This window comes from Mustela nigripes, chromosome 7 (assembly GCF_022355385.1).
Source record: "Mustela nigripes isolate SB6536 chromosome 7, MUSNIG.SB6536, whole genome shotgun sequence".
Taxonomy (NCBI): Eukaryota; Metazoa; Chordata; class Mammalia; order Carnivora; family Mustelidae; genus Mustela; species Mustela nigripes.
Window position 1 is genome coordinate 82,324,340 of NC_081563.1, and position 21,348 is coordinate 82,345,687.

The window sequence follows — 21,348 nt, forward strand, 5'->3', positions numbered from 1 at the left end:
AAATTACCACTTTAATGACACACCGTTGTGTTCTACTCTGCATCTCTGGGGTGGGGCTTCTATAGAGGTCGAATGGCTTCTTAGATCATTTTGTACGCTGTATGGGAACATAGATACAGGGCAGCATTTTCTTGCAGGACTGTGGATTACTCAGCTGTGAATACAGGAAGGGTGCCAGACTGTTAAGCAGGCTGTGTGACGATGTTGGGGATGGTGTGGTGATGGAGTACTGAAGCCACAGTTGAGAGGACAGTTCAGATCTGCGGAGACTGACTGATGGAAAAGCGTGCGTGCATGTGGAATGGTAGCTGGGAAATAGCTGACAGGGCAGGAGGCAGTACCTTGAGCCGTGGACCAATGTGGAGCCAGCCTGCTTGCCTCAGAATTTGAGACTGTCTAAACTGCAGGTGTGTGTGTTGTGGGAGGTGGTGCCCCCTACTTGCATGGATGCACTTTTGAAGGCCAGGAAGGTAATTCGCTTTGTGGGGGGGGGGGGGGGTCTGGGGGTGGGTGAGAGTTGCAATGAGATTCCTGGCCTGTGGATTTTATTTGTCCTGGTTACCTGTATGTTACATTGTTGTATAGTTCCTGCTGGTGAACTCCTGGTCCATTGCAGGACTCCCTATCACTGTGACCTTATACAGTTGAGATGTAATTGTAATTGTAATACAGTGTCATTTTCATGGAGTTGTTTTGTCCAAGATGTAACTTGAGTTCATGGGTAAGCTTTCCATACTAAATGGAGAGCTTTTCTCAGGTTTCAAGTTCTAAAGTTCGTAACTATTCAACATGAGACAACAAGAGAGGCAGGCTCTTGGAAGCTATGGGGATGTTCTTTCTGTTTTACATTTGTTGAGAAAAGACTCTTGTCCACAAAGTCCTGAAGTACATCAAGCTCAGGAGATGGATAGCTCTGTGTTACTCACCTGAGAAATGGCTAGCAGAACACTGCAAAGAGTGGATGGAGGGACACAGAGCTGACAGGAATTAAAACTAGTCCTGTTCATCTGGGTGTGAGATTGACTTGACAATGGTTTGAAATGCCCAGGGATATAAATAATAGTTTTAGGTCCTAGGTCAGGAGTTAGACTATCACTGCACCATCCCTATCTCTTTTACACTTCCTTATTCTGGGTAATTATTCTCCCAACTTCCCTATCTTGGAACTGCAGGAAAGCTTCAAAGAAGACTCTCAGGTAACTTTTTTGTAAAATCGAGTAATGAGTCTTAGGAGTACACTAGGGAAAAATGGCTACTATCCATTTCTGAAAATAAAGATTAAGAGGCTTTTTTGGGTCATTTCATTCATGTAGAATGTTAAGAAAGAAAACGTGATTGAGTTGATGTGTAGAAGAAAATATTATTTAAGTTGCTTAGGTTGAGAGGTAATGATAGGTAAATTGAACCTGAGAAGAAAGGAATTGATACTTTATCAAAACTCATTGGCTCTACCACTTCTTTTGTTTATTAAGTGGAGTTCATTGGCATTACAACCCATATTGTTGTACTGGAGGTCATGGGACTATTTCATCATTACTTTGGGAAAAAAATACAAAAGAAATGATACATGTAATGATTTATTGAAACTTCAACCATTCTTTTCTAATGATCACGGAAAAACAGTGGTGTCAATTTTCTTCCTTTTTCTGTTTTTCAGGGTCGACATGTTAAAACAGGTCAGCTGGCAGCCATCAAAGTTATGGATGTCACTGAGGTAAGGTTGGGTCGCAAATAATTTTAAAGAAATCCTTCTATAAAAGCAAGATCCTCTTGTCCCTCCAACCCCTAGTGTAATGGTATTGTTCTGTTTGTAGCATTGATTTTGAACAAATCCCCCCTCCCCCCACTCCCACCCTGGTGACATGGCGGGTTCATAAGGTCCAGCAGACTAGTTGGCTTAAATTGTTGCAGATGGTCCCCAAGTAACTAGAAGTCAGTAGCATTTTCTTTAAATAAAAACAAAAAAAACCCCAAAAACAAAAACAAAAAACTGAGTGATGTCATCCTTGGCAGCTTAATGGGCCATAATTGGAAACATCTTCTCTAATGCAAAAGAAAAGATTTGAGAAGGGATCGTGGAGGTCACATGAATAGGGAGATAGAGGGTTGTGGGGTGGGGAAAAGCTTCTCTAGGGTATTAGGCCACATTTGGGCCATTTCTTTTATTTTTAACATGGGGAAAGATAACAGACCCAGCCAAGTTCCCAGAGGTTTGAAAACAGAAACATCTGTTAGAATGCTGAGCAGATTGTTGGCAAAATTTAGTAGCAAAAAATAGTTCTTGAAATGGTCACATGAGGATTTACTCTGTAGCTTTAGATGGGAAAGAGGAGAGATTAATTTACACAAAAGTAAGTGTATATGTTCCTGTGAGTGTACATACATGCTCAAATCCATACTTAGACTTTTTAAAAAGGACCATGGACTGTAGTGAATAAAATTCGTCTTACTTTAAATTATTTTTATCTGAAATCTTACTTAATCATTCTCTTGGTTTCTTTTGACTTGCCTAGTTATGAATAAGATTTGCCATGATCTATCACAGATTCTAGAGAGAGTTAGGTAGCAGCCATGGGGATCTAGGATATCTTTTTTAAAATTTATTTTTACTTCTTTTTGAGAGAGAGAGCATGCATGCGAGGACACGTGTGCAGGGACCAGGGGAGGGGGCAGAGGGAGAGGGTGAGAATCTCAAATAGGGGCTTGATCTCACGACCCTGAGATCATGACCTAAGCCAAAATCAGTAGTTGGACACTTAGCTGCCTGAGCCACCCGGTCGCCCTGATTTGGGTTATCTTTATATCAAGCTATAGTTTCCCCACTTCTGGGGTTGGTCTGGGGAAATAATGGCTAAACCATCAGGTGTGCAGTCGAGCATTCTAGAGTAGTTTCTTCCTCCGTCCTTTTCTCTCCTTGGTCTTTAAGAACATGCTCATCTCCAGTGTGCATGTTTGTTAGTAAGAATTAGAAAACATTGTTACCTGTGGACTATGGGACAAATTATAGAACTTCCTACAGATATTTGAAGATGGGACATTTTATGAGATGGCAGCTCTCTTTTTTTCTGCCAGAGAGAATACTGGAGACTTTATAATGAAAAGGTATCCATTGCTTTGTTGAGTGGCCTAAAGTTTCTTGTATTCTACTGTGGTAAAGGACTCTTCTGTTGTTTTATAGTGAGCCTATCTTGGTGTACAGCTTGGGGAAATTGGATGCTTTCCAGTTAAATATTATTTTTAAGATTATTTTAAAGAGTGGTGAAGAACCAAAATTTTAATTGTGATTTAAGTACAATAGTTAAGTTATTTCTGAAGTGCCCTCTGTGAATGGAATGATGGATGGCACCTTCCTCTCAAGCCTCCATTCTTGCCACTGGGCATGGTGCTGGTGCCACGGTGGGAAAAGGTGTAGCTGGAGCCTGTGTTCTTTGGCATTTATTGACACACTTCTTGACTTGTTTGTTAGCAGACTGGGCATCATTCTGAATGTAAGCTTTAGGGATTTTATGAAGCATTTGGAAGTTCTGAGAGTTACATATTTTTTTTTCCTCTTTCCTTCTTGACTGATGGATTGAGAGAAAGAGGGAGAGTATGAGTGCACAGGTGAGTGGGGTGGGGCGGGGGTGGAAAGGGAGTATGGAGGTTGAGAGAACCTCAGGCAGACTCCCTGCTGAGTGTGGAGCCACTGCAGAGCTTGATCCCATGACCCTGGGACCATGACCATGACTGGAGCCCAAATCAAGCGTCAGACGCTTAACCAACTGAGCCATCCAGGTGCCCTGAGAGTTGCATTTCTTTTCTCACTTCAGCCTGTGCTGCCCTGGCTTAAAGAGCTTTTGTCACCAGCCAGGCTGTGCTCCCTTCCACATCTCAAATGGAATCTGAATGAGGTTTGTCTTCTCCAGAGCAACCCTCTTCCCCTAAGCCTGGCTCTGATGGTAGCTTTGAAGTATATAATCGCAGCTTTAAAAAAAGCGTAAAATATAGGAAAATACTTTTAAAAATTAAATCTTTATAGTGCCACGTTGCAATAATCACTGTTGGTGTTTTGGTTTATATACTAGTCATATATGAGCATAGCTATGAAATATATATCTATGTGTATGATAGATGCTTTTGTATTCCACATTTGTTGAGTTGTATACAAAAGGTATACAAGGCAAGGCAAGGAATTGCCTGCAAAATCAGGCACTGTTGGACAAATGCATTTTCAGGACTCCTTTAAAAATAATTATGCAAAGCCCACGTGTTCAGGTAAAATGATAACCAGATGGTGAGTCTTCAGAACAAACACAAACCCAATCAGCCGTTTACCATTTGGCCTCTCAATAATGTTTCTTGTGTGTTGTTTTCATACAGTGACCTCTCTATAGAGTGACCTCTGTGCAACAGCTTGGGGCATGGTCAGGGCTCAGAGCAATTATCAGTTACGGAAAGAAGGTATCCGGCAGCTGGCACCCTAGAAAACATTACCTTGCCGCCCCTCACATCAAGGATCTCCCTGCTCTTGTCAAGTTTTAGGTATTGCCCTAAGGGGGATTTGGGAGCAGTCTGGCATGAGGGGAAAATTGTAGGTGATGTTTCTGGTTTCAGCTCCAGCAGAAGAGGCTGTTGGAATGGTCCTGTTGATGAGAGGAGGATTCTGTATAGTTCCTGAATTTTACTCAGTTTCTTCTCAGGAACAAAAAGTATGAATGCTTATTCCGGGGGGGAAAAATCATGGACGTGTCCTGACTCTTGAGCCTCTTCCTCAAGTGAAATTGAGAGGCACTTACCAGCCTACTAGTTATTTCTCAGGCTCAGAAGGCCAGAACAGCAGCAGACATGGGGAGGTAAATGGCGTGGCTGCTCTTCTCCTCAGCTGTTGGCATCCCTGAATGAATGTGCTGTAGGCTGGCTGCACTGAGCCCTCATCACTTCTGTACATATACATGATTTTGTGATCCTGGAAAACGGAGCCAGCTGAAAATTCGTATTTCACCTGGGGTGAAGTAAAGGTACTATGTAGGGAAGTGGGGAGTCTAGACTGGAGGCATTTATTTGCAAGAGATGTAGAGATCTCTGTATATCTTCTCCGACTTTCACAATTTTAAGAATTGACTATCTTTAGGATTGTGAAGAGCTCTTTTTAAAGAAAGCTTGTCATTTATCAGTTTGGTTGTGGGAAAGAGTAAGGAGCTGGTTAAGGATACGTTCAAACTGGAGAAAACCGGACATGAGATCTATAATGTGGTGCTTTTGTTTTTGAAATAATTATAGATTCAAAGAATTTGTAGAGAATTATATGGGGGGTGGGGTCTCACGTACCAACACCCAGTTTTCTTTCTAACATCTTCATAACTGAGGCCTTTGCCCAAGATCAGGCAAGCAAACAGTTGCTCTTACAAGTGAAAGATTTGATCTGTACTCCAATGTTCAATTACAGCAAACAAGCCCACACCCTTATGCAACATCTGCCAGCCTGGCTTCAGAACAGGGCAGGCCACCAGCACTTGGCGCTGATACAGTCCATAGGGCTTGTTCAGATTTCCCCAGTTGGATGTGCAGTCGTGTGTATATATGTTTTTGATGTGTTTTCAGGGAAACTTGAAGTGATTGTTTGAATTCTTGATAAGCTCCTTCCTTTTAGTCCTTGTGTCTTAATGTGAGGGGCTAATAGTTTGTTTCTTACAGTTTTGGGATATCCCATTACTTTGAGTTAATGCTCTAGAAGGTAGGAAAGTCAATTAGCCAGACCAACTTGGGGACCAAAAGCTCTCAGAGTAAGATTTATCTCTGAGAATTATATTTAATGTTTTCATTTTAATAATTTCCCCCCAATTTTTTACTATGAAAATGTTCATAATTACAGAACTGTTGAAGGAATGAACATGCTCTATCCTTTGCTTAGATTCAATAGTTGCTAACATTTTGTGTATATGTTGTATGTGTACTGTTGTAGCACCATCATGACCCTGCACTTGTATGAGTGTGCTTCTATTAAAATACGGTCTTCCACATAATCATAATACCATCTTAAAAGAATTAATTAATGCTTACAGACTTTCGTCTGATGTTCAGTCTGTATTCAGATATCCTCAAAAGTGCCAGGGTTTGTGTATTACATTTGGTTATCTTTTGACTCACTTTTTGTCTAGATCAGTTCCTCTGTGTCCTCCTGGCCCCTCCCATTCTTTTCTTTTTCTTCTCTGCTCTTTCATTTTTAAGAAATTGACTTTTGGAAGAATGTACCCAGTTGTTTTGTAAAATATCCCACACACTGGATTTGCCTGTTTCCTTATGTTTCCTGGTCCTTCCTACATTTCCTGAAAACTGGAAATTGGGTTGGGAGCATTGGTTAGACTCTGTGTGTGTGTGTGTATTGGCAAGAATGCCTCATTCGTGGTATTAGATCCCTCCCATTGCATCACATCAGGAGGTACAGCCCTTCTAGTTGTCTATTAGTGAAGCCAAGTCCAAGTTCAATCTTCTATTAAAGAGGGAGCTGCCAGAGCTCTCCTCTCTCAGGATGCACTGTTAGCTTTGCATTTTGTAAATAATCTCCAGGCCAGTACTTTGGCACTGTGTGAATATTCTGTTCACCAACAACTTTTTAACTAACTGTTTTGGCATTCATTTGGTGATCCTTCCCTGATTTAGTTATTGCAGTGAAATAATGACTTTTCGTTTCTGTCCTCTATATTAGTAAGCATTGGTCTATAAAGAAGAATTTCCTTACCTATTTCCACCATTCTTTGTTTTCTCTCTTCTTCTGGATGTTGGTGTAGACATGGGCAAATGTATTCAATGTTACGATTTATTTAATCAAATTGTGCCTCATCTGGCTATGGGAGCTAATCCATGCTTTTTCACAGGACTCCTTCGGTTTTGAGTACTTAAACGTTTTCTGGTACAAGTAGTTGTACCACAATGCCCTGATTTGTGTTGGTCATTGCTTTGGGCTACGTAGGGCTAAACGTTTTTTGGGGTGTTGCAGAGAGAACAAAGGCAAACTTAGTATGCGGTGTTTCATGTCAAACTGAGATGAAGTGGTGCTCTGTGGAATGATGTTTTACTGCAGTTCATCACCACAGAATAGAGAGTTCCACTCCAGTCTTCTGGCCAGTCCCGTAGTCTTTCCTCCACTTGGCCCTTCTGGCATGGGATGGGGTTAAAGTAGCAGATTCTCAAAGTATAGTTTCTGGATCTGCACCAGTGAGTACCCAGGAACCTGTTAGAAATGCAGTGTCTCAGGTTCCACCCAGACTGCTGCATCAGAAATTCTGGGTTGGGTCTAGGGCCCAGCAGTCTGGTTTATAACAAGCCCTCCTGGGGACTCTGTTGTACATTCAAGTTTAAAAACCCCTATTTTAATGGAACCTTAGGGGAAAAAGCCTCATATCTACGAGTGAAGAATTCTAGCTCAGAGACACTGGCACCTCTTGCGCAGTTAGATTACAGGGATTAGAATCCCGATCTTTGATTCTCCATTGATGAGCCTTTGAAAGTGTTAACAGTTTCAAAGATTAGGTTCTAAGTAGATTTGATCTGGACCTTAAAGATTGGATTAGTCTTGACCAATTTTCTCCTTTCTCAAGTTTGTTTTTAGCAGATCAGCCAGAGCAGACTTTTTTTTAGTCTTAGGATCAAAATGTTTGTGGTTGGTAATCATGGCATATTCCTTGGAGGAAAGGAAGATGCTAGGTCTGATGCTCGTTGGGGTGCAGGAAGCCAGCCAGCACATTTTATTGAGTACCCTTCATATTCCTTGCACTATGTTCCTAGGATTGGAAGAATAAAAGTTATGTAAAAACATGTCATTGCCTGGGACAGTTGGTAAAAACCTAGCCTATGCCCATCATCAGATTGGAGAGGCAGGAGTCACAGAGAGGCCCAATGCTAAGTAATATAGATCACATCTGGTAGAGCAGTGTTTGAGCACCACCTGAGCTAGGTCCATGGAAGAGGAGGGGGACAAATTTCTTGTTCTTAAGGAGTCTATGCTCTGATGGTAGGGAGCAGAACATTCTTACTCTAGTGACAAAGCAAGGCCCTGTCAGGCTTCACAGTTTCATCTCTTTTCAGTTGAAGGGGAGCAAAATGTAATGAATGTGCTGTTCTTGTCTAGACTAAAAATAAGAACAAAAGGAAAGGGGGGAGAGATCTCTGTCGATTGTGTGACCTATTGTTCTATCCTATTATTCTTCGGAGTCCAGTTAAATGCTGCAGGCCTTATAGCTTGGTACTGGCCTCTTCCATTTCAGGCATCTGCTGACACTTTGTCCAGCAAGTGCCTGTCCATGGCTCTGGCCCACTCACTCAGCATCTTTGAGGGCTGTCAGGAGAAGATGGTTGTGTATCCTTGAGACCATGTGCAGCTGTCAGCTTTGATGGCAGTTGTGTGTCCTCCTCCACCTCCCCCGACCCCTGCCTCAGATAGTCTTTCTTTTTTTGGTTTCTGTTTTGTTTTTTGTTGTTTTTTTTTTTTTAACCTTTCTTTTCTCTTTCTTTTTTTTTTAAGATTTTTATTTATTTGACAGAAAGAGATCACAAGTAGGCAGAGAGAGAGAGGGGAGGAAGCAGGCTCCCCGTTGAGGAGAGAGCCCAATGCGAGGCTTGATCCCAGGACCCTGGGATCATGACCAAAGGCAGGGAGAGGCCTTAACCCACTGAGCCACCCAGGCACCCCTCCCTTTTTAAAAAAACAAAACAAAACAAAAACTGCCTTCTCTGTTTTTGCTACCAAGAGAGAAACTGGGATGCCAAATTTCCTCTCTGACATTTTCTTACCTTTGATAACTCCTAACTTAATTTAAGTAATCTTCATCTTAAAAGATTTTATTTATTTATTTGACAGAGAGAGATCACAAGTAGGCAGAGAGGCAGACAGAGAGAGACAGAGAGAGGAGGAAGCAGGCTCCCTGCCGAGCAGAGAGCCCGATGCGGGACTCGATCCCACGACCCTGAGATCATGACCTGAGCCGAAGGCAGTGGCTTAACCCACTGAGCCACCCAGGTGTCCCAGTAATCTTCATCTTAGATTGCAGTTCCTAATTTGGAATGTTTTCCTTAGTCAGTTTTTTTATAGATAAAGATCACAAGGTGTACCTCTTCTTCTTCTTGTTGTTATTATTTTAATATTGGTACAAGTCCTTGAAGAAAAACTCTTACATTGATTTAATTTTGATTTATTTTAATTAAAAATTATTACTGATTTTGAGAACTGGTAATTTTACTGTATCCTCAAAAAATATAGCAGTATTTCTGAGCCTTATTTTCATTATCAGCTCCCTAAGAAGCCTTTGAAGATATTTTTTCCTAATAACTCCTTATGAAATTTAAAATGTCTGTGTATCTGTTCATGTCCTGTATGTATATCTTTATGCGCTATACATAAAAAGTGATGTTTTTTTCCCTCCACCTCCCAAACCTACTTTTCTTCCCTGTCAGGGAGGGGGATGATATCACTCCAATTGAGAATACCGGGCATAGCCTAAGATAAATAAACGCCCTTATACAAATGTGTCAGGGTAAGGATTATGCTATTTCTAATATTTTCTTTTTATAAAAAATTTATTAGATACTAGAATTCATCTAAAGTGATGAAGAAGATCTACTGGCTGGGCAAGTGTAGAGTGCATGAAGTGAACTAATAAATATTTTTAAGGACTTGTGCCAGCCATCACATAGGGTATGGTACAGGCACTTGCTTGAATTCACACAGCAGACTTTGAGACAGAGAGCATCATCTCTCTTTTTAGAAAGAAAGAACAAAAGGCTGGGACTCGTTTCCAAGCTTTTCTGATTGTAAATGTTGCTCCTGTTTCTTCTGAATCCATCTATCCTTCTTTCCCCAAGTAATATGAAGGGTGAAGGTTGAACTTCTCAAGAAATAGGTACCTGTTAAAGTGTTTTAAAAATAACTATGCTGCTGGTGATATGATAGTGAATTATTTTAAAGGATTAGGGTTTGTTTGTTTGTTTGGCAGAGATAGAATATATCTCTATTTTGGATTAGTAGAAAAATTTTATTTTTGATTAATTCATTTTAATTTAAGAATTTTACTGGATTTTACATAATATAAATGTTCTTCTGTTCTTACCATTTAGTAAGTAAATAAGCAAAGGAAGAGTAGCTATATATACTTCAGACATTTTATGTTTTTCATGTTGAAAAGGCTTCATTTTGCTTATGGATGACAACAGTTGATATGCAGAAAGGCAGTCTGCCCAGAGTTTCATAGCTTGTTGCCAAAGTAGCATCCCAGTCTTCCTTTCATTATACCATGATACCTCCTAGTTCACATTAGGAGCATAGTATAGTGGTGTTCTGTAGTGGTTCTAACATAGTAGCAGATACCAAGTTGCAGTGCCTTGTAAGTTGTAGGAACCAAGATCTTTGATGAATTGTATAGGATGCTTGATTTTTGGTGGGCACTTGGCGAAGCTTACAATAGATATATACTATTGTTTTCATTGTCTGAGAAAATTATAGTAATATATTGTTACCACAGAGGATTTTGAAAATATGATCCTGTTTTATAGCATTCTCAATCTTTGTAATAAAAGATAGTAAAATTAATCACGGATTAGTAGGATCTGCTCTTCACACTGAAATTTCACACTTAAATTTCTTTCAGGAAAGAAAAGAGTCCTTTAAAATTATTAGTGGTTAGAAAGAGACACAGTACATTTTTGGGTTTTGCTTTTAGAATTGTCACTGAACTAATAAAAATGATCTTTTTTCTGCCTTTCCTTTGAATGCAAATTTGAGGCCTATAAATATTTTTCAAGATGAATTTATAGTTTATGAACCCTCTAGAAAGTCAGCCTCTTTACTTAATAGTTCTGTCCTGGCTTTTACCCCCAAACAGTAGTAATACTCTTTGTTAGACTAGTGCCTAGAATTACATTTAATGAAGCTTCAGATTCCTCATCTGTGAGATGGAATAATAATTCCTACTTCATAGGTTTTTGTCAGAATTAAAATTATATAATAGATTTAAAGTGTCTAGCATATTATTTTTTTTACACAGTAAATGAGGTTTTCTTTGTTTCCTTCTCGTTGAAGATACTAAGATAACTCATCACTTTTGCGGAAGACTTGTTACTCCTCGACTTTTGTTACTCTCCTTCTTAGATACTCATGACCTTTCCCAGGTGGCCTCCTTCTTCCTTTCTGTGTCTTATATCCCTGAAGACTTCTGCATCAGGTGGCTTCTTTGTCCCTTCTGGTTATGGGCATTACTTTCTGGTCCTTAGCAACTACTTTTGCTGGCCTGGCCCTACGAGCAATTTTCTAGTGCTCTTCTAATGATCACCTAGAGAACAGTTTCTATACATTCATTTCATGCTCTGTTATTCTGTACTAGATGAAAAACTCTTTAGAGAGCTAACTCTTAGGGTTCTTGTGGCTCTTCCAGTTTTAGGACAGAACCCTTCACATGGGTGATGCTTAGCTTACTTTGCTGTTTCTAAAAACTGTCCTGGCAGCTTAAAGGAGAATATCCAAAAGTGTTTTGGTCATTGACATAAAATATACGTAGATTTCCTTTAATAAATTAGAGGCAGCTCTAATAATGGTATGTTCTAGTAGACTTTTATTGTATTACTGTACTCTGTAATCATATGTTTTTCTCTGTTGCTTTGTGGGATAATTTTAAATATTAAAAAGAAATAGAAAAGAGTACCATTCATTTTTACCAAAGATGTAACAAAGTACTAACGCTTTGGTCAGGTATAGTTTTGGTTCATTTGGGACTGGAAATGCCAAATGTCAACTACAGTTTGCAGGGGGTTTTGTTTTGTTTTGTTCTTTAATGCTGTTCATGAAGTTGTATTAATTCATTCATTGAAGTCATAACTTTTTAATACCTACAATTCTTAGATCTGGGGTGGAATAGAAAGTTAATTATGCTCTAGAAGGAGCTATTCTTGATCTCCTGGTAAAACAAAACTTGCTGTGAATGGATGCTCTTTGTAATCGTTAATGAGTGCTCCCTCTCCAGGCAGCTTCTGCACTTTCTTAGTTTAATTCCATTGCTTCATGAATCCAAGGCATTTTTCTACGTCAATAGTTGAATAAAACAGTCACCCAGCAAATTCTGCATAACCTAAATTGCTAGTTTTTAAGTATGGGCCCTGTTCTTTTAAAAATATCTTCTTCCCTCCCCACCAGCTTTTTTTTTTTTTTAATAAATTTTAGAGCTGTAAGTGCAAAATTTTGTTTTCCATCTTGATACTTTCCTTCCTGTTTCCATTCCCAGCAAATTTATTGGAAAACATGTGTATTAGAGGTTCTCAAGACCATTCAGGTTTTATGATTCACTAAGAGTACACAGGATTCAACATACAGTTTCATCCTCAGCTGTGATTTATAGTATAATGGAATTATACAGAGCAAAATTAGCAAAGGGAAAAGGAACATGGGATGAAGTCCGAAGGAAACCAGGCACAACCTTCCGAGAATCCTATCCCATTAGAGTCATAAAAGAAATGCTTAATTCTTCCAGCAATAAGTTGTCAAAATACATGTGAAGTGTTGTCTGCCAGAGCAGCTCATTAGAGACTCAGTACCCAGATTTTTTATTTGGAGCTGGTCACATAAACACATCTACCTGACATGTACCAAAAATTTCAGACCCCCAGCAGGAAAGTGGGTATTCAGCAATAAACCACGTTGTTTGTTCAAACCATCTAGGTAGGAGCAGTGAGCCACTCTTACCAGTTCTAGGAGTGGTGGAAACCCTCCTGAAATCCAAGGGCCACTCTTGCAAGTGAACTTTCTAGGGATAGTGTTCTCAGGTCCTGGGACCAGACTCTTCTGAACTCTGCGTATGCTTATCACTTGCCTTTTTGGCATCTCTAACAGGGTGTCCAATAGCCCAAACTCAGTGTATGTCCTGTGAGTTCCTTGTCTTTGGCCTATAAACCTGTTTCACCTGCAGCCTTTCCCTTTCTCATTTGGTGGCATCCCCAACCTTATATTTTCTTGGGCCAAAAAAGCCTTGGAGTGCTTGGTGACTACTCTTCCTGTCATATAACGCTCATCTCATTTGTTAGGAAATCTTGTAGTGTTCCCTTCCTCCAAACAGTAGCAGGTTTATGTCAAAATAATCTTGGCCATTGATGGACAAATATGGAATGTGGATTATAGGTATAGGAGAGTCTGTTACACTGTTTTCTCTACTTTTGTATATTTGAAACCCATAACAAACTGTAATAGTCTGTCTTTCTTTAAGGAACTGTCACACGTAGATCACACACATATCACTCAGATCTGACCCTTCCCACTATAGCCTCTACTACTACTACCACCACCCTGTACACCCCTCTTCTCTCAGCATAGCAGCCTAGTGATCCTTTAACAAAGTCTGATCGGAATCTTTCATTGATTTCCTTCCTGAGCTCAGAGTGAAAACTCAGGCTCTTTGAGTGGCCGACAGTACTTTACCAGATTGGACTCCTGCCCTGTTCTGTCTCAGACCTCTCCTGCCCGCCTCCTTGCCCTCCTTCAACTACACAGGTCTGCTCTTTCTTCCTCCACCTGCCAGGGAGCTCCTGCCTGAAGACCTCCCATTTTCTGTTGATGACTCCTGCAGAATGACCTTCATGACTGTATGGCCTACTCCCTCACCCTCATGCCCAGTGGCACCTTCTGACCCCTAATGCTCTTACCTTATTGTAGGTTTTCCAGTTTCATAGCACAGTGTATAACTGGTCTATTTATTCTGCTTGGTGTACATCACTTGCCTCTATCATCGCTCCACTCACCCCTTCTCTCCTTGGAATAAAAGCTCCCTCATGGAAAGTATCTTTGCCCCCCCCCCCCCCCCCCCCCCCCCCCCCCCCCCCCCCCACTCCCCCCCCCCCCCCCCCCCCTTCAGTGATGTATCATCCCAAGCACAAGTTCAGTGCCTGGTATGTATAGAAGGCATTTCATGAATGTTTGTTGAATGAATGAATAATGTCAGTGCTAGGACACACGAGAAATCTACTAGAGTGCCCCTTCTTTTTCTACGTGAAGAGCCCAAAGCCTAAAGAAGTTATATATAGTTGCTTAATGGTTTTGTATGGGTGTGTGTATGTTTTTGTTTATGAAACTATATTAAGATTAAACTTTTAATTATATATCCTGAGATACCCTTTGAGATGTGGCAAAGTGGTAAAACAGTACAATTAGAAAAAACAGATTTCAAATATCCTGTGCCCATTCTGTTTGAAACATTTCACCTTTTAAAATGATACCTTAAAAGGACCTCTTCAATGCCTCCAGCCATGTTTTTCTAAACTTAATCCCAATAGCTGCTTTCCAGTTGAAATTGTTTTTATAGGCCCTGAGTATAAATTCATAGGCTAAACTAAAATGCCTGTATAATAAAACTTATGGAATTGCTTGTTTTCTTACTCTTATTAATGTCCAGTGAAAACCCACATTAAGAACATATAATGTCTTAACATTGCTATGACAATGAAAGAGCTTTTAGAAGAAAAGCTTTAATTGTTTAATTGGTGAAACCTCACTGCCTCTCCTCCCCTCAGCATCATATCCTGAGAGAAGAAAGCTGAGAATCTCTAGTGACAGAATCTCTGTTTTCTAATTATTCTGACTTTTGTACTTACCCTATAGAGAAGAGTGTTGACTTTAGTGGGAATGATCTAAAGCAAGATTAGAGAAATAGCTAGCTGGTTGCCTAAGTTTTTAGCTTCCACATCTGCAATATTGTGGGTGCAGTACTAACCCATACATGGCCTTGAAGCAGTGCAGGAAGCTAGGCTCTCTCTGCCCCAAGGTAGGAAAGCTGTCCTTTGGCGCAAGAGCAGACCCTGAGAGAGCAGCCTTTTTCCTGTTATTCACTGTGACAGCTCAGCTGTGCCACAGATGAGACTGTCCCCTAGATTTTTAGCTCTACATGCTGATGTGGCATGGCAAAGCCTAGATTATATTATAACTGTAATCCTGCCTCAAAGCTTGTGTTTGTTTTAATTGTTCACTTTTACAGATTCAAATTTGTCCCTTTAAACCTTGGGCATTATATTTATTCAGTATGTATTAGAGGTTTTCAGTGATCTTTCGGATCATTACAATTGTTCAGCTTCTATTCAAAGCCATGGCAAGGTAAAAGAAATTGATCTCCTGGCTCCTCTCCCTCGTACTCACTGCTGCTAATTGGTCTCCTGTTCTGACACAGAGTGCAAGCCCTGGATAGGTGGAAACCTGCCTCTGAACCCGGACTGCTGCTGTGATCTGCGATCTGATGGTTGTCATGGTGTCTGCGGGCTCTGAATCCATGCCAGTTTTTCTTTATCTTGTTTCTTTTATCTGGACCTTCTCAGATACCTTTTTTCTTTCTCCTTAATATACCCCGGGCTGTAGTTGTGTGTTTTCAGGTTTGAAAAGGTTTTGAAGTAGCCACTTCTCAAGGGTAACTGTGTCTAATTGTTTTGTCTGGCGGTGAAGTATAACATGAATATGGAAAAAGACATACATTGAAAGTTCAGTGCATTTCGAAAAAGTGAACACATCCACTCATGAACCAGTTACTAGATCAAGAAACAGAACATTGCCAGCTCGCCTTTGGTGCCTCCTTTCAGTGAGTAATTCCTTCCCCCAAGAATAACCAGTATCCTGACTTCTAACACGAGATATTATTTTTGCTTGTGTTTGTACTTGATATAAATGGAACCATATGGTACCATTATATCTTTAACTTAACATTATGTTTGTGAGATCCATTCATGTTACTGCATATAGAGATGGTTTATTTATTTTCAATTCTATTAGTAATCTATTGTGTCACACTAGCTTCCAAGTGAATACCTCTCTCCAGTTGAGCATAGAGCTGGCAATGCAGCATAGCACCATCTTGCGCATAATACGTGATGAATTGACTTGCTGCAGAAATAGAAGGAAATTTACCCAGTGTAAGAACTTCTCCTTTAATAGATAAGATGCTGAGTCCATGTTATAGGGACACATTCACTTCTTTATTTCTCATGTTTGGGCATGATTAAATATTTCACTTCTTTTCTGATGTAATGTTATTTGCTTAACTGCAAGAGTCATGAGAAAGAGTGGGTAATGATGCTAACTTTTGATGACTGGAAATAAAATACTTTAGGAACTTCTTTGAGAACCCCTGTCTTCACTGGAGACAGAACTTTTTCCTCTATCACAAGTCTTCAGCAAAGACTTTTTTTTTTAATACCACGCCTTGGGGATTTTTGTTTGGCTGAGTCTTAGCAGTGATGTTCCACTGTTGTCAAATTTTCATCCTGTTTGTGAGGCTGGTGGACTTTTCTGCTGACCCTCCTGCATTTGGAGCATGTCCTCCCCACCTCCCTTAAGCTGGTGGAGGTTTGGGGTGAAATAAAGATAGAGAGATGAAACCAAACAAAATTCCAAGCAAGCCTGTGTTCTTTCCCAACCCTGCCCTGCCCAGCTCCTTCCCTACGTTGGTCTCTCAATGGATCTTAGGTGAGAAATCTCTCAGGGTCTACTCCTAATTTCTAAAGGACAAGAATGTTTAAAACAACTAACTGTTTGCTGTGACATTCTCTCATAACCAAGAGTGTAGCAGTAATGGTAGTAACTGTTTAGGATGTGGGAATGTGTCATTATGTGCTATTTCCTGGTGGTGAATCACCTTCCCCTGAGCCCCCTTGGTCATCACTCTCGCAAGTGAGTGAGTGAGAGGAGGTGTTCTTACAAGAAAAGAATGGACACTTTCTTTGCCTCTCCTTCACTTTTAATGGGCCTGGGCTACATCCAGTCTCCTCTCACTTTTGTTCACTTACTGAGGATGCTGGATTCCTCCCCCTCTCAGACTAGAACTAAAGAAGATTCCCTGGTTATTTGTTCTTCCCTAAGTTGTTTAGAAAGAAGAAGAAAATGATTACACTAATGTTTTTGATCAAAAGGGGAAAGGAAGAAAAGGCTGTTATGATAGAAGAGATTAAAATCTGAAACTGCAGGGTGAAGCAGTAGCCTCTCTGGGTCGTTGTGAGAACCGTGGTATGATTGGACCCGGTTACTCTCTGTGACTTGCTACTTAGGAGTGATGCTCCTCACACAGTTCAAGCAACATTTTCTCATCTCTTCCCTTCACCTTCTGTAAACTAACAGGGCACTTCCTTATGATAGTTTGAATAAGCAGAGTAATACTGCGTCCTGCTCTGTTGGTGTAAGCATTTTATAATGACACTGGTTCGTAGAGGGTGTGTGTGTAAAGGAACTGTCCTTATCCTTTAGTCAGTCCAGAGACAAAAGGGATAGCAGGGTGGTGACATTTGTGATCAAAGATGCATCTTCAAAGTGAAGTTTATGTTATATTTATTATAAGTTACAATTTTATAGTAAATTGTATGTAAATTATATATAAATTATATACATTTGTGGTATATAAATTATAGCTCGATAAAACAGTAGAAATAAAAAGTTTAACTGACTTCTGAAGTATTGATTTTGTTTTTTAGTTTATGAAATGTAGATAATCTAGGGAGAAAATATAGAGAAATAAAAAGATAAATAAGTATTTCATAATTCTTGTCACCTTGGCTTAATTACTGTTAACATGTTAGTGTTTATTTTTCTAGTTTTATATACTAAATACATACATATGTGCCTATATATAAAAAATTAATTTTCAAAATGATAAAATAGCCCTATCTCTAACATTAAAAGTAATGTACTATCTAGAAAATTGAAAGATGGAAAACCTTTTTTCCTTACAGTGCCCTTGCCTTCTTCCCTCTGCCACTGCCTCCCCCCACAAGATTATTATAGATGACTTTTTGGTCTGTTTCCAGTCTTCTGTGGATTAAAGCTATTTCTTGTTGTTGATAATCACTCAAGGAACTCCCTGCTGAACATGTGTGTTTATTTATATAGCTGCATTTAGTTTAAAAATAAGTTCATATTTATTCTAAGATGATTTCTCCTAAACAGTTTAGATCAGTGCTTTACTCTTACACAGTCTTAAACATAAACTTAAAGTCACTGCCTGACAATACATTTCTACCTTTAAGCTTGTTAATAGTGCGTAAATACTCTCCATATTCATGTAGTAGTTACTTCTTCCCTCCGTATACTTTCCTGGGACAGTGTAGCCTTTGGATTGTAAAATACTGCAGAACAGGCTGGTTTAAGTAACTTCATAAAACTGTGCGGCTGGAAGCACTTTAGTTGTTTTTCTCCTTGGCCTAAAGGTGAGGACTGATCGCCACTGTACAACATGGTTACTTAATCTCAATACATTTTCATTGATAGTTGCTCCATAAGTGACAGTGTGTTTGTTATTATTCTTATCATTTTAACTTACCTGAATATAACGAAAATGGGAATTAGGGAAAAGAAGCAGTATATGACTTAGGAAAAGTCTGATAACTATTTGTGAAACTAATGTAGTATTTTAAACTTCTTTAATAGATTCTGTGTATTTCTATTGATACTTGATTCAAATCTTCCTTCAGTTGCTTAATTGAAGTAGTTGAGTCTCAGTATTTGTTTACATAATATCTTCAGCATCTGTTGCTCCATTTGTATGGAGGGAAGATAGCCAGCTGCCAGCCCATCTCTAAACTGGACTGTGACCTCATGTCTGTGATCGATGGACACAGCTGTGGGGTTTCCATGTGTGCTTGGCAGTGCCAATGCTGAAAACATCTGGTCTAAGAATGTAATTCTCTTCTCCTGCAACTATATGAAAATTATTTGGTGCATAATGGAATAATCCCAAGTATCCTTATGCAGTATAGAAGTCACAGGTGACTCAAGAGGAGCCCAGGATGGCATTCTCTGTAGACTTGAAGATATCAGTGAATTCAAAGTATCATTGTCTTATTGAGTGTGTATCTATAAACATCTCGTCCAGTGCCACTGGATCCATGCCATTTTTCTTCATTCTAGATTTAAGAAATGGCTATTTAGTATAATAGGTAGCAAAAAACAGCAATGAAGGTTTTGGCCAAACACAGTGAATATAGTTTGATTCACGTCTCACAAGGATTGCATTGAGATGCATTTCTTCGCAACTCCTGTACATCTTTAATTGAAGATATTGAGGCACGATTACGTAGTACTGCTGTGGGGTTTTTCCTTTATATAGATAGTAAATGTGTGCATATTAAATTACTTGTATTTATCATATATTATACATTTATACATACTATATATAGTTTATATACAAAATTAATATGTAATTATGTAATGTAACCAGTTAACCTCAATAGCCCTTGCATTGGCACTTGTGGGGAAGTCATTCTCTGGATTGGCACTTGTTTTTATAGTACCTAAAGAGTTCAAAATACCATTTAAAAACCCAAAGCTCTTCAGAATTATATATCTTTAAACTTTTATTTTTTTCCTCCCAAGGAATTAAGGATGTCATTGTCTTCAGTTAAAATTAACCATCTAGGGGATCTGAGCTCTGTATATAGCAAGCCCCAAATTAACCCCTTATTTGCTTTGAACTCTTAAGTCAAGAGACATTTCTTTTTTTCCCTATTGATTTTGAGGTTTCTCTTTTAAAGATTACAAGTCTTAGAGAACATAAAATTTTAAAGTCAGTTTGCCCCCCACAGTGTGTGTGTTTAGTTAAGCAAACAGATCAACCTAATTAATTCTGCAGACAGAGGCTATAGTACTCTTGTGTGTCAGTTTGTAGCTCCAGGCTTAGGTATTCAGTAGAAAGCCTAGCTATTGAATATACATCAGTGTGTAAACATCTTTGCACAGTGAGTGAGCACTTTTGATGAACTCAGATATGAAGCTGCCAATTTATACTAAGCCTGATACGAAGAGGGAGTTTTCTTGGATTTTTTTTATGGATTTGTTTTGTTTTATTGATAACTTAGTCTGGGCTCAGAGAGTTTAAAAGTAGTTTTGCTGGCCTGTGAGTGGTGTTGCTTCATCCTGCATGCTACATGGATTTCTTTTAAACTGGCTTCCCAGCATTCTTAGTTCTGTAAGATCTGCCCTACCTGCATCAAGGAGATCTTTTCTCCCCCTCCAGGACAGTTAGTTGCCCTTTTCTGACTCTGTCAGTAGCCTTTGGTTTCTGGATCCTGTTTTGCTGTCTCTCTCTTTCCACTGCCTGCACGGTGTCTGTTACAAAGTGGGCCCTCGACGTGCTGATTGGATACATTGGTACCATGGGCATACATAGGGATGTGGTTCTTGCTAAAAGGCTGTCAAGAGGAGTGACTTAGCAACTTCCTAGCTTACATTTTTTGGGTCTTGGTAGATGGTAAAATTTAGCAGTTTATGTTGCTGGGTGGGGGTGAATGAGTTGGTCAGGTTCCAACATGATAACATCCTTCTTTGTTCATAGAGGAGTTTGGGTTGATGAATGTCCTTTTGGGATCTTCACTGGAGAAAGTTATTTGAACATGTAACTGATTTGCATTTTGATCTCTGTAAATCAGAGATCTGTAAAAATCTGTAAATCAGTGTTTCCTTTCAGAGGAGATGCCATTTGAGGTACTTTGTGTGTTCTGATGGTGATGATTTTACTTTTTTTGTGCAGAAATCTACCTCCCCACCCCCCCCACCCCCCAGCTTCAGGGGTAGGCATGGGGTAATTAGTGGTCCTTTTTCTTGCCCTCTGTGAGAGTTCTAGTTTTAAACAGTTGCTCTGAATTAGGAGGCTCCACACAAACACTCATTGTGTGTTTTTGCTTCCATGTCGTTTAGAATACAGGGAGCCAGTGATCCCAAGAAAGGGAGGATTGCCATGTTCTTTAGGGAGTGGCACAGTTTGACCTTTGCCAGACGAAGAGTATCTGTAGTGTCCTCAGGCCTTCCTTTCAGGCCTGTCTTCCAGTGATTCTAGTCTGCAGTTTAATTTTTCCTTATGTATGTGGGTATGTGTATGAAAGGAGGAAAATGGATTAAGGAACATGATCTCAAATTAATGAGCTATTTTTAGACCAGAATGACTTACTGCAGTTTTGTGAGATTCATGTAGTAGACTGCTCTAAAGTTCTACATAAATAAGAAAAAATTTGCCAATCACTCACCTTTCTGGTATATAAAAAAAGAAATCTGTACCTTTCCTTTGCTTTAAGTAATTGCTGTATAGCAGGCTTGCTGCTGGTTCGGGTGGTGGGGGGACTATATGAGGTAAAAGAAACAAGGTTAAGATAGAATATGAACTTATGTCTTCAAAATTTGTGGAAACTTTATTTTGGTTGGCCTGTTTAAATTGGATTACTTTAATACTATATTATGGCCTTCCACTGTAAAAGATTTATTTTATGAAAAACACTTCTTATTCCTATATGCAATAAAATTTACATTTTAAATAATCTATATACCTTTTAAGATCACATTTAAAGAAAGATTTTTTGATAAAATGCAAGTAATACTCA

At 39.4% G+C, this 21,348-nt stretch overlaps 1 protein-coding gene across 50 annotated transcripts in view; it reads left to right on the forward strand.

Annotated features, from left to right (window-relative positions):
• The window catches only part of MAP4K4 (mitogen-activated protein kinase kinase kinase kinase 4), a 192,708-nt gene that overhangs the window by 83,369 nt on the left and 87,991 nt on the right, over positions 1 to 21,348 (forward strand). For all 50 annotated transcript variants that reach the window (XM_059406288.1, XM_059406292.1, XM_059406300.1 and 47 more), the window contains exon 3: positions 1,658 to 1,714. In XM_059406288.1, coding sequence (XP_059262271.1) covers positions 1,658 to 1,714 — 57 coding nt within the window. The remainder of the gene's footprint in view (positions 1 to 1,657; positions 1,715 to 21,348) is intronic.